Raw genomic sequence first — 12,335 nt, 5'->3', positions numbered from 1 at the left:
TCTTCATTCTGTATTCATTATAGTTTCCCCATATCAGAATTTCTCACATTGTAAAAAATGCCAAATTTAGTTCCTTAACCAGGGTATGAACTGATTAAAGAAATATTCCTAGGGAGGTGTAAGTTCCCTATCTTTGATATCCTTTATTGCAATAATTAAGCAGTAAACTAGGGTTGGAGATACTTAACTGTTCTAAAACATTATTAAAAGATATTTATCTTGAATTACTTAAACATGAAGTAATATCAAATTACATCATCTCCAGTGGGAAATCTATCTTTTGTCACAAATACACCTGCAATCAAACTAAGCCATAACAATGGAAATAATTTCTAATCTCTTTGAAATGAATGCTGTTGTCATCTGAAGATAAAGGAATGTAGTCTTTCTATGGAACACAAAACCTCAGATACAAAACTGTGGAATGATCAGATCCATTCTATTACATCCATTCATCAGTTACATTTCCAAAATTATCTAACAAATAATTGAATGAGGCCAATGTTAAGAAACTGAGGCATGAATCACACACATAAGTAACCTAGATATGAAAACTCCCAGAACAGCCAAAGGGTTTTTTTTGTCATGAAATCTTCACATTTGCAGCAAATGTCTAACATGTATCTCTGACATACAGGGGAAATATTAGGCCACATCTTGTCAGTAGTCAACTTTTTCCTCCATACAATATTTGTGATTTGTGCCACAGAAGAAATAAAAAACTAACTAGTAAGACTTTGTTTATCGACTAATTATTGATTATTGTTTTTGTAATTGGGCAATCTAATCAGCTGCATAGAATACTGAATTGGAAAGGCTTGGATTGCAAATACACCTAGCAAGCACTCCATCGCCAACAGTCAAAATGAATGAAATCTCTATTAAAGACCAACATAATTTCAACTCATGCTGCTTCATCTGTCTAGATCCCATCGAGGAAACCATGAGTTCTATAAAGTGCTCCCTATGTGGCTTGTATGCTCACCACAAATGCATGAAATTAACCAAAGCCATGGTCCAATTCACACAAGAGGCCTCATTCCCATCCTCCCATTTCGTACTCCCACTTCTCTGGCCATCTTGCAAACCAAAACTAGACAATGTCAATGTACTGCAAGGAAGGGTAAACTCTACTGAATCTTGTTTAGCATCTCTCAACACCAATGAAGCACAATTAGTCCCTTATCACCATTGTAGCATCCTTTAAAAAAATGATATAAAGCAGAAAAGTGAAGACCCATCATCTCAAAAATCTACCCCATCTCAACAACCTCAGCCTCAACCAAAACTTCATGGAACCAGCTACACTACTACTGACATCTCAATCCTCATCGAAGATACACCTGGACGTGAAAAGAAGCATCCAAATGCCATCTTATTTGGACTTAAGTACAACAATGAAATAGATGACATCACTATGATTCGCAGCAGCAGCAGCAACATTCTGGCATTGACCCTCTCTCCTGAGGAAATTATTAACGTCTCCAATGAGAGCCCAGAATACAAAAACAATAACCACACGATGGCTTCCCACTTCTGTAGAGTCATTTGCAATCATGAGGCCAGTAAACGCAAATTTATGCATTCAATAAACAGACTTGCTAGAAACCACACTAACCATAATAAACTACATTCGTGACAAGGCCTATCCATATTACAACATGCAAGAGAAGGATTTAGGGGTAGTGATTTCTGACAGTCTCAAAATGGGTGAGCAGTGTGGTCGGGCAGTAGGAAAAGCAAGTAGGATGCTTGGCTGCATAGCTAGAGGTATAACAAGCAGGAAGAGGGAGATTGTGATCCCCTTATATAGAGCGCTGGTGAGACCACATTTGGAGTACTGTGTTCAGTTCTGGAGACCTCACCTACAAAAAGATATTGACAAAATTGAACGGGTCCAAAGACGGGCTACAAGAATGGTGGAAGGTCTTAAGCATAAAACGTATCAGGAAAGACTTAATGAACTCAATCTGTATAGTCTGGAGGACAGATGGAAAAGGGGGGACATGATCGAAACATTTAAATATGTTAAAGGGTTAAATAAGGTTCAGGAGGGAAGTGTTTTCAATAGGAAAGTGAACACAAGAACAAGGGGACACAATCTGAAGTTATTTGGGAGAAAGATCAAAAGCAATGTGAGAAAATATTATTTCACTGAAAGAGTAGTAGATCCTTGGAACAAACTTCCAGCAGACGTAGTTGGTAAATCCACAGTAAATGAATTTAAACATGCCTGGGATAAACATATATCCACTGTAAGATAAAACACAGGAAATAGTATGAGGGCAGACTAGATGGACCATGAGGTCTTTTTCTGCCGTCAGTCTTCTATGTTTCTATGTTTCTATGCACGCTCCCTTGAGCTCTGAGGAGAGCTCAAAAGACACCTGGATTGGGGAGAGACTGACCTATACATCGACTATATGCCATCTGTATCAAACCCATGATCAACGGTTCATGTCTTTACAACCACAACCCAATAATCAACAACCAACAATCACAACAACCCAACATCACAACAACCAATAATCAACAGCCCCAACACCCCAATATCCAATACTAGGTATGCAGGCCACCAAGATCACCTAGCTTCACTTAAATGCAAACTACTCAATGCAAGAAACCTTGCAAAGAAAATGCCGGAGTTTCTTCTTCTATTAAATACGGCTCAATTAGACCTAATATTTGTCTGTGAAGCATGGTTAAACAAATCCTTTCCTGACTTCATTATAACTACAAGTGATTGCCATGTCCACCGATCTGACCGTGAAATCCGAAGAGTTGGTGGTGTTGCTATCTTCTACAAAAAGTCCCTAGATCTGGAAAATATTCAAGTAATACAAGAGTTTGTCTACAGTGGACCTTACATGTTTCTTAAGAGGTCCCTAAGGGGGCATGCATAAGTACACCAGTGCGCCTACTGTCCCTGTCCTACTGTACCCATTTGTATGTACTCATTTTATGTGTTTATGGCTATGTTGTGCTTCTTTATATCCATTTATTTGTGCCATTTTTTCATGTGTCCTGTTTCCTTGCACATGTTGACAAATACAATGAATAAATTAAATAAATAAAAACAGAATTGCAAACTGTAAAGATTGCTTATCAGATTGGCATAAACTATAAAACGGACAACATAACACATCCACAATACATTATGCATTGATTTGGAAGCAGGATAGCTAATTATACTGTCTATTCTTCTTTGATGTAAATCCTAGTCTAATTATTTCCTAAGGTGAAGCAAACAGTGATTGTATTCAGATAATGTTATATGGGCTTGTCTGATATTTTGCTTGCATTTAGAAACTGTCCTATTATTATTTCAATGTGGTTTTGATACACATTTAACTGAATGTTCCTTGTGCCTTTATATATCATTTCTTAGTTACACATGCTTTATCTTTGAGATTTAGTTTCTGATCATTTTTATAGCAGTATTAAACACTTGGTGATGGTAAGTTTTTGGTATGTAAGTATGGCTACAGATCGCTTTCCTTTAGACAATTCACCATAAAGGAGCTGCTTAGGAATGCGATGGTCTAGCATCCTGGCAACATGGCAACATGGCCTGCCCAGCATGTCTGGGCTTTCATTGATTCAAATTTGTAGACACAAAACTCACATGAAAAGCATTAAAATAACCTGCTTCTGGCATACAAAATTAGGGCAATAGAACGATGGTATGTTTTTGGTATGTAAGTATGGCTACAGAAAGATTTCATTTATAACTTCAATATTTTTTCTTTGCAATAACTAACCTTTCCATCAGGTTCTGGTGATACCTTATCCACTTTGTTGCTGCCAATTTTACTTTTCACCAATTCTTCTACTTGCACGTTGAATTTCATGAAAGTCACATAGCACAAATATGCACTCAGTAATATTAAACTTTCCCACCACATAATGAAATTATCCAAAAAGAAGATGATTAGCAGTATCAAGTCTAGGATGTAAAAGGATACATCCCGAAAGAGTGGCCACCAAGTAAGGTGCAAAATCTGTTTAGAAAACAATGCACACATCCCAATAACAAACAGGATGTTGAATACTGCAGATCCAACTATGGTTCCAATGCCAACATTGCTGTGAGATATAAAGATCCCTATTAAAGAAGTAAAGAGTTCAGGGGCTGAGCCACCAGCGGCCATAAATGTTGCCCCAGCAACATCATCAGAAATTTCCAGTTTTTCTGTGATGACTGTCAGGGAAGGAACAAAGAACTCATCACAGACAATAGCTAAGGCTACAAACATGTAAATCATTCCAATGATATGAAGGATCACAGCACCCCGTCGTCTTTCCTCAAGAGAAAAAAGATCTGTTGGGTAGTCCCCCTGAGAATGTTCTGTGTGATTATCATCTGTAAATTTCAAAGAAGTAGGTGAATCTGGAGTGTCGTTTTGATTCCGTTCTTGATAGTCCAACAGAGTTCTTTGACGCACTGATTTGGACTTTCCACTGTCCGGATTGCTGATTGTCTCCGTGCTATAAGGTTCCAACTGAAAAAAGGCACTGACTGAAAGTGAGAATGTGCTCATGGCCATAATACCCAGGAAAAGTCCTGTTATCCGAATCAGTCTCTGTTTTTTCCTTATGTGCTGATATTTCTTAAAGCCAAGCAAGGGCTCCTGAAGATACCATTCTTCAAGAAAATGAGCAGCAATATTTTTGTACTGAACCATTTTTGAAGTAAGTTTGTTTGTGGTCCAAGAATTCAGAGTGCAATAGGTTTTTTTTTCATACTTCCTTTATTCTTCAGTTAAATGGTACTTTGATGTTTTCTCGGAACCAAGGGTTTAGGAAGCTCATGCCTTTGCTGTGATTAAAGAGATAAATATTTTCATCAGTTTAGAGGTTGATATCAGATGCATCTAAACACATTGCCCTGTACATACATCTTAAAGTTTTAATGTGCTATATAACATGCAATAAGTTTACAATAGAAACAAATTTACCCAGTATTTCTTAATATTATGCATGATAGGAAACATGGACCTAGATCAAAAGCTAATCATTCATTGCAAATTTGAACCTTACATCCTTTGATTCTATTTATTTAATTCCTTTAAAAGAATCAGAATCTTTTCTTTTCATAATTCCAGAACAACAATTTCATAATAGCTTCTTTCTACGTATTACTTTTCTTGGCATGCTTGTCAAATTTATTGACACTGATTTTATATATATTAATTAACCAGCACTAATTCATCATTATATTAAGAGCTTAAGAATGAACCTTAAATTTTGTCAGGGAAACAAAATCGAAAGAAGTTCTGCCTCATTTCTATATCCACCTAAAAACACGAGACTATTTTAGTTTTTGGTTAGAGGGTCTAACCAAAGTCTAAATAAACCGGCACCTAGATATTTTAAAAGTATCTAAGTAGGACTCACTCTTCAAATTAACATATTTAGTTAGAATATGACATTTGTTATGTTTTCAAATAAAACGAAAATGTAAACATCTTCCACATTTCCTTGTATCTTTCTCTAACTATCCATCACAGGTCTGTTGGTAAATATACAAGATAAGAATTAAATTAAATCTCTTTTTCTAGAAAACACTATTCCTTTAAACATATCTAGAATTAAGGAGTTAATTATCTTATTTTTTAATAAAAAAAATTCTCTTTCAAGTCTTATTCCTGTGCACTTTTGGTAACAGACTTATTACAGTTGAAGTGCAGAAACAGGACTTATTTGTATCACTTCTTCTAAGGAACTATTCCCCAAAACGATATCATTGAAATCCTATATATATATCCCCAATTCCAACCCCAAATTTCCAATTCAGCTCTGGGAATCCATCAAGAAAAACCACCTTCTCTCTCACCCTCTGAAGGATTAAAAAGCCCGAGTCAATAGCCACTCTAAAAAAAGAAGTAATTAAAATTACGTAATTATGCTGTGGGCGCAGGGCCCGCACTGACCTACGAAGTAACCGTCCCCTTCGCTCTCGCTTCTTACTCCCGAGTAACACAAACCGCTGCGCTGGAGCTCCCCCCAAAAAAGGTTTAAAAGGACCTCCAAATGGCGCGCCTCCTTTTTACGAGGGCCCGTAAGCGCGGAGCCTCTTTTTGCGAGAACTTTTCATCCCCACCCTGGCGTGGGAAGTTCACGCAAGCCATTTTCGCCCCGAAAATAAAGGCGGCGGAGGGCAATCACCTGGTCCCCGCCGAAGTCGCCCGGGGTTGCAAGAAACACGAGTGGATCAGACGGAGGGGATCGCGGGATCGCCTTTCTCTTTTCCGCTCCCTTCCTCGGACTTTTCTCCAGCCTCCGCGGGGGACGATGCCGCAAACGCTGCAGCCCTCTCACCGCTCCCCCACCCTCCCTCCCTCGCCCGACCTCACCCCCGGCCCAGAAGCCACGAACGAACACGGGGAAGGTCGAGTCGCCGGCTGCCGCTTGCAGCCGCTGCTTCTTACCGGGCCACGTGAGAAGACGAGCGCCGGCTCAACCCTGGTCTCGTTCCCGCGAAGGCGAGCGCACACATACACGCGCGCACCAGGCTCTGCCGGCGGCTCTTGTCGCCGGCCGGCTTCAACCACGGGAGCCACGCCCCACTCGCGGTCCCCCCCACACTCCCCACACCCGGCAAAGCGGCACGCGCCGGCCAAGCTCCCCCCACTACTTTCTCGTGCGCGCGCACGCGCGCTCCGGGACCCCGAGTCCTCAGGCCCTGAGGAGAAGGCGAGGCAGGGATGGGGGGTGGGGTGGGGTGGGGGAGGTCGGAGAGGGGCGTTTGGGCGGGCTTTTGTACCGCCCTCATCCGCCTCGCGGGGTTGTGGTGGTTATCTTTGCAGGTCCTTGCGCTCATGATTTCCCAATTGTATCTTGACAAGTGAAGTTAAAGAGAGTTTTTACCCTGTTGGACGACTTTTCTTGCCGTTGTTCAGGGAACAGGAAAGTTCCCCGAACAAGGGGGCACAATCTGAGATTAGTTGGGGAAAAGATCAGAAGCAACGTGAGAAAATATTATTTTACTGAAAGAGTAGTAGATCCTTGGAACAAACTTCCAGCAGACGTGGTTGGTAACTGAATTCAAACATGCCTGGGATAAACATATATCCATCCTAAGATAAAATACAGGAAATGGTATAAGGGCAGACTAGATGGACCATGAGGTCTTTTTCTGCTGTCAACCTATGTTTCTATGTTGTCGTTAAATGACTCCTTCCAATGACTAGTCAGATTCACTTGGAGACTAACATGGGTCTGTAAGTGAATCTGGCTTCCCCATTGACTTTGCTTGTCAGAAGGTTGGCAAAGGTCAAATGGCCCTAGGACACTATAGCCGTGATAAATACGAACCAGTTGCCAAGTGTGAATTTTGATCGCGCGATTGTGAGGATACTGCGACGATGGTTGCAAATGTGAAAATGGTCATAAGTCACATTTTTTTCAGTGCCTTTGTAACTATGAATAGCAATAGCATTTAGACTTATATACCACTTCACAGTGCTTTACAGCCCTCTCTAAGTGGTTTACAGAGAGTACGCAAATTCCCCAATAATCTGGGTCCTCATTTTACCTTGGAAGGATGGAAGGCTGAGTCAACCTTGAGCCTACTGAGATTTGATCTGCTCAATTGCTGGCAGTTGGTGATCAGCAGAAGTAGCTTGCAGTACTGCACTCTAACCACTGCGCCATCGAGGCTCTATGAAAGTCATTAAATGAACTTGTTAGTCAAGGACTACCTGTACTAGGGAATGTAAACACAAGCATGCCAAAATTAAACTAATAATTATGAAGGTTGTTATGCGCTAGAGGCATTTCCAAAGCTTCCCGCTCTCCTTGCCCACACATTGCCAACACAATCCTAGGGTGCATTAACAGAGGGATAGAATCAAGATCACCTGAAGTATTGATATCACTTTAAATTGCCTTGGTAAGACCGTACTTGAAATATTGCATCCAGTTTTGCTCACCAGGACATAAAAAAGATGCCGAGACTTTAGAAAGGGTGCAGAGAAGAGCAATAAAGATGGTTAAGGTAAGGGACTAGAGGCTAAATATATGTAGAACAGTTTCAGGAATTGGGTATGTCTAGCTTAATTAAAAGAAGGATTAAAACAGTGTTTCACTATCTCAGGGGCTGCCACAAAAAAGAGAGAGTCAAACTATTCTCCAAAGAACCAGAAGGGAGGACAAGAAGCAATGGATGAAAACTGATCAAGGAGAGAACCAATTCAAGGAAACAATTGGTCCATTGCTGGGAGAAAGTGGCAAGAAGGTGCCAAGCAATAGGGAGAATGCAGAACTACTTAGCTCATTTCTTGCATCTGTCTTTACACAAAGGAGGAAAACAGTCCAACTTATCAAAAACAGCACCACAAAAACATACAGTGATACCTCGTCTTACGAACTTAATTGGTTCCGGGACGAGGTTCTTAAGGTGAAAAGTTTGTAAGACGAAACAATGTTTCCCATAGGAATCAATGGAAAAACGATTAATGTGTGCAAGCCCAAAATTCACCCCTTTTGCTAGCTGAAGCGCCCGTTTTTGCGCTGCTGGGATTCCCCTGAGGCTCCCCTCCATGGGAAACCCCACCTCTGGACTTCTGTGTTTTTGCGATGCTGCAGGGGAATTCCAGCAGGAGAATCCCAGCATCGCAAAAACGAGCGCTTCGCTGGTAATGGAAGTCTGGAGGTGGGTTTCCCAGCGAAGGGAACCTCAGTGAAATCGCATCATCGCAAAAACACCGAAGTGCTCAAAACCCCACCTCCAGACCTCTGTGTTTTTGCGATGCTGCCATTTCACTGAGGCTCCCCTCGCTGGGAAACCCCACCTCCAGACAAAAACAGGTGCTTTGCTGGCAATGGAAGTCCAGAGGCGGGGCATGGCGGGTTTGTAAGGTGAAAATAGTTTGTAAGAAGAGGCAAAAAAAATCTTAAACCCCGGGTTTGTATCTCGAAAAGTTTGTATGACGAGGCGTTTGTAAGACGAGGTATCACTGTATTAGGAACACAAGTTAAAATAGGGAAGAACACGGTAAAGGAACACCTGTCTACCCTAGATGAATTCAAATTTCCAGGACTGGATGGATTACACCCCAAGGTTCTCAAGGAACTGATAGACGAGATCTCAGAACCACTGAACTATATCTTTCAAAATGCTTGGAGCACTGGGAAACTGCCAGAGGACTGGAAAAGAGCTGATATAGTTCCCATCTTCAAAAAAGGAAAAAAAAAAAAAAGATCCAGGAAACTATAGACTTATCAGCCTGAGCTCAATACTAAGGAAGATTCTGTAAAAGATAATCAAGCAACAAATCAGTGAACACTTAGAAGGAAATAAAGTAATAACCAAAAGCCGACATGCGTTTGTCAAAAACAGATCATGTCAAACTAATCTTTATTGCATTCGTTGACAAAGTAACAAAATTAGTGGACCAGAGTAATACTGTCAATCAGGGCCGCTGATAGACCGGTACTACTGGGAGTCCCGTCATGGGCCCGGCAAAATTGAAGAATTAGGGGGGGGGCGCAGTCAGCTCCTTGCACATGCGCAGACTGTCACCTCAGCAAAGTAAAAGGACGAGCCTTTTACTTTGCTGAGGTGAGGCAGCAGGCAGCCGGCAAAAGAGGGAGGGTACAGTCTGCGCATGTGCAAGGAGCTGCTAACTTGGCGCCAAGTTAGCAGCTCCTTGCACATGCGCAGACTGTACCCTCCTCTTTTGCCGGCACCTCAGCAAAGTAAAAGGCGAGGCAGAACTCGAGTCTCGTCCTGGTCCCGAAAAATAAAGCGTGGGTGGTGCTGTGCATGCGGTGAAGCAAGGTAGGAGCCCCTTCGGGGTGGCGAGAAACAAGGCTTTTGGGCAGCCGGGGCCCAGGCGCTCGTCTCATCCGGGCCCTGCTGGCCAGCACGCACGGCGTGAATTGGGCGTCCCTGAAACTTTCCACCCCCATGCGGGAAAGGGTTGAAAGAAATGAAAGAAAAATGCGATTCTGCTGATTGACTTCTTCCCCCCTCTCTCCCTCTCTCTTTCTCTCAGCAGTCGCAGCGGGTAGTAGCCGTGGGGCAGCGGCAGAGTGGTCAGCTGTGAGGCGGAGCTCTGGAACAGAGGCACTGACCGCGGCGGCTGGACAGCATTTACGGCGTCTAGCAACACGTCTAGCCACCGCCGTCAGTGCTCTGTTCTGGAGCTCCGCCTCACAGCTGACGACCTTGCCGCCGCCGAGAGAAAGAGAGAGGGAGAGAGGGGGGAGAGAGGGGGAGAAAAAAAGAAAGAGAGGGAGAGGGAGAAAGAGAGTGGGAGAGAGGAGGGAGAAAGAGATAGCAAGAGAGGGAGAGAGAGGGAGAGAAAGAGAGAAAGAGATAGCAAGAGAGGGAGAGAGAGAAAGAGAGAGGGAGAGAGGGGGGAGAGAGAGATAGCAAGAGAGGGAGAGAGAGAAAGAGAGAGGGAAAGAGGGGGGAGAGAAAGAGAGCAAGAGAGAAAGAGAGAGGGAGAGAGGGGGGAGAGAGAGATAGCGGGAGAGGGAGAAAGAGAGAGGGAAAGAGGGGGGAGAGAAAGAGACAGCAAGAGAGACAGAGAGAGAAAGACAGAGAAAGAGAGACATAGCAAGAGAGACAGAGAAAGAGAGAGAGAGAGTGAGAGAGAAAGAGACAGCAAGAGGCAGAGAGAGAGAGACATAACAAGAAAGACAGAGAGAGAGAAAGAGAGACATAGCAAGAGAGACAGAGAAAGAGACAGAGAAAGAGAGACATAGCAAGAGAGGCAGAGAGAGAGAGACATAGCAAGAGAGAGAGAAAGAGAGAAAGAGAGAGAGAGAAAGAAAGAGATAGCAAGAAAGACAGAGAAAGAGAGAGAAAGAGAGAGAATGAAAGAGAGATAGCAAGAGAGGCAGAGAGAGCAAGGGAGAGAGAAAGACATAGAGGGAGGGAAGGAGGGAGAGAGAAAAAGAGCAAAAAAGAGAGGAAGAAAGAAAGAAAGAGGGATGGAGAGAAAGAAGGGAAGGAAGGAAGAGAGAGAAGGAGGGAGGGAGAAATAGAGCGAAATGGAGGAAGAGATTTTTTTTTGTCCAAACTTTTCTTTAGCGCCCCCCCCCTTCAGTGTTCCCCAGGATTTTGAAAATATGAATAATGTGCAGCGGCTCAAAAAAGGTTGGGAAACACTGTACTAGGGCTTGTAAGTTGGCTCCAGGCTTCTCTCACTCCCCCTCCCTTTCTCTCCCCCCCCACATCTTTCACGCCCTCTCCTGTTAAGTTGCACAAAAGCTGGTCAAGGGGAAAAAATTCTAAAGAAAAATTGAAGTCCTCCTTGAGGAACTGCTCCTCCAGCTCCAGCTGGACAATGTTTGCTTGGAACTGAAGGCCCAAAGGGCATTTTTGGAATAAACATGCATTGTGGGTCCTGAATAAGTTGCTGTTTTCCTTTAGAAATCAGCTGCGCTGTAATGCACTCTCCCATGGCTCTATTAGTGCTACCACTACCAGCATGTAGCCGGCATGAAACCACAGCTTAAATATATTGTTTGCAGAGTGGAGCTGTTTGCATAGCCTCAGATTAAAAGGGCTGATCAAATGTTGGGGTATAGTTTTCTCCTGGTATGGAAGTTTTAGAGCACCATAGGATTTTTCTGTTGTGCAGTACTTCTTTCCCTCCTTCCATTTCTTTCATTCCCCCTCTCTCTTTTTATTTCTCTTTCATTCTCTTTCTTTCTTTCTTTCTTTCTCTTTCTTTCTCTTTTTCTTTCTCCTTCCTATCTTCTTCCCTCCCTCCCTTCATTCAGTCCTTCCTCTCTTACTCTCCCCTTTCATAAGTTTCCTTCCTTCCTTCCTCTGTTCCTGTCCCTTTCCCCTTTCTTTCTTTCTTTCTTTCTTTCTTTCCTTCCCTCCCTCCATTTCTTGCTTTCCTTCTCCTTCCTCCCTTCTTTCCTCCCTCACTCCCTTCTTTCACTCCTTCCTCTCTTACTCTCCTGTTTCACACCTTTCCTTGCTTACTTTGCACCCTTCCTCTGTTCCTGTCCCTTCCCTCTTTCCTTCCTTCCTTCACACCCTCCGTCCATTCATTCACCCATTCCTCTCTTGATCGCCCCTTTTACCATTCCTTCCTTCCTCCTTCCTTCCTTCATAGCTCGCCCTCGCCTTTCTTCCCTTCCTTCCAGATGGGAGTGCCCCTCAAGACACCTGCCCGACTGCTGGTACCCTGCTTTTTCTCTCCCTTCATCCTTTCCAGCTCCTCGCCAGTGGCTGCCAGGTGTGGGATCCCCCTCCCCTCTCCCCTCGCTAGAAAGCACATGGTTTTGTCAACAAGGCCTCTTCCAAGAAGGGAGAACTGCCAAGGAGCCGTAAATAAGCCATGCTCCGCCTGACCGATGCCAGGAGG

General features: G+C 43.1%; 1 protein-coding gene across 1 annotated transcript in view; it reads right to left on the bottom strand.

Moving 5' to 3' along the window:
* SLC24A2 (solute carrier family 24 member 2) overlaps window positions 1-6,638 on the bottom strand; it is a 76,138-nt gene extending 69,500 nt beyond the window's left edge. The window contains exons 1-2 of the mRNA XM_070736257.1: window positions 6,432-6,638; window positions 3,762-4,819 (exon numbers count right to left, since the gene is read on the bottom strand). Coding sequence (XP_070592358.1) covers window positions 3,762-4,685 — 924 coding nt within the window. The 5' untranslated portion in view covers window positions 4,686-4,819; window positions 6,432-6,638. The remainder of the gene's footprint in view (window positions 1-3,761; window positions 4,820-6,431) is intronic.
* Between the last annotated feature and the right edge of the window lie 5,697 nt (window positions 6,639-12,335).

Source organism: Erythrolamprus reginae, chromosome 2 (genome assembly GCF_031021105.1).
Source record: "Erythrolamprus reginae isolate rEryReg1 chromosome 2, rEryReg1.hap1, whole genome shotgun sequence".
Taxonomy (NCBI): domain Eukaryota; kingdom Metazoa; phylum Chordata; class Lepidosauria; order Squamata; family Dipsadidae; genus Erythrolamprus; species Erythrolamprus reginae.
Note: the sequence above shows the minus strand (reverse complement) of the source record. Positions and strands in the feature narration are given on the sequence as shown.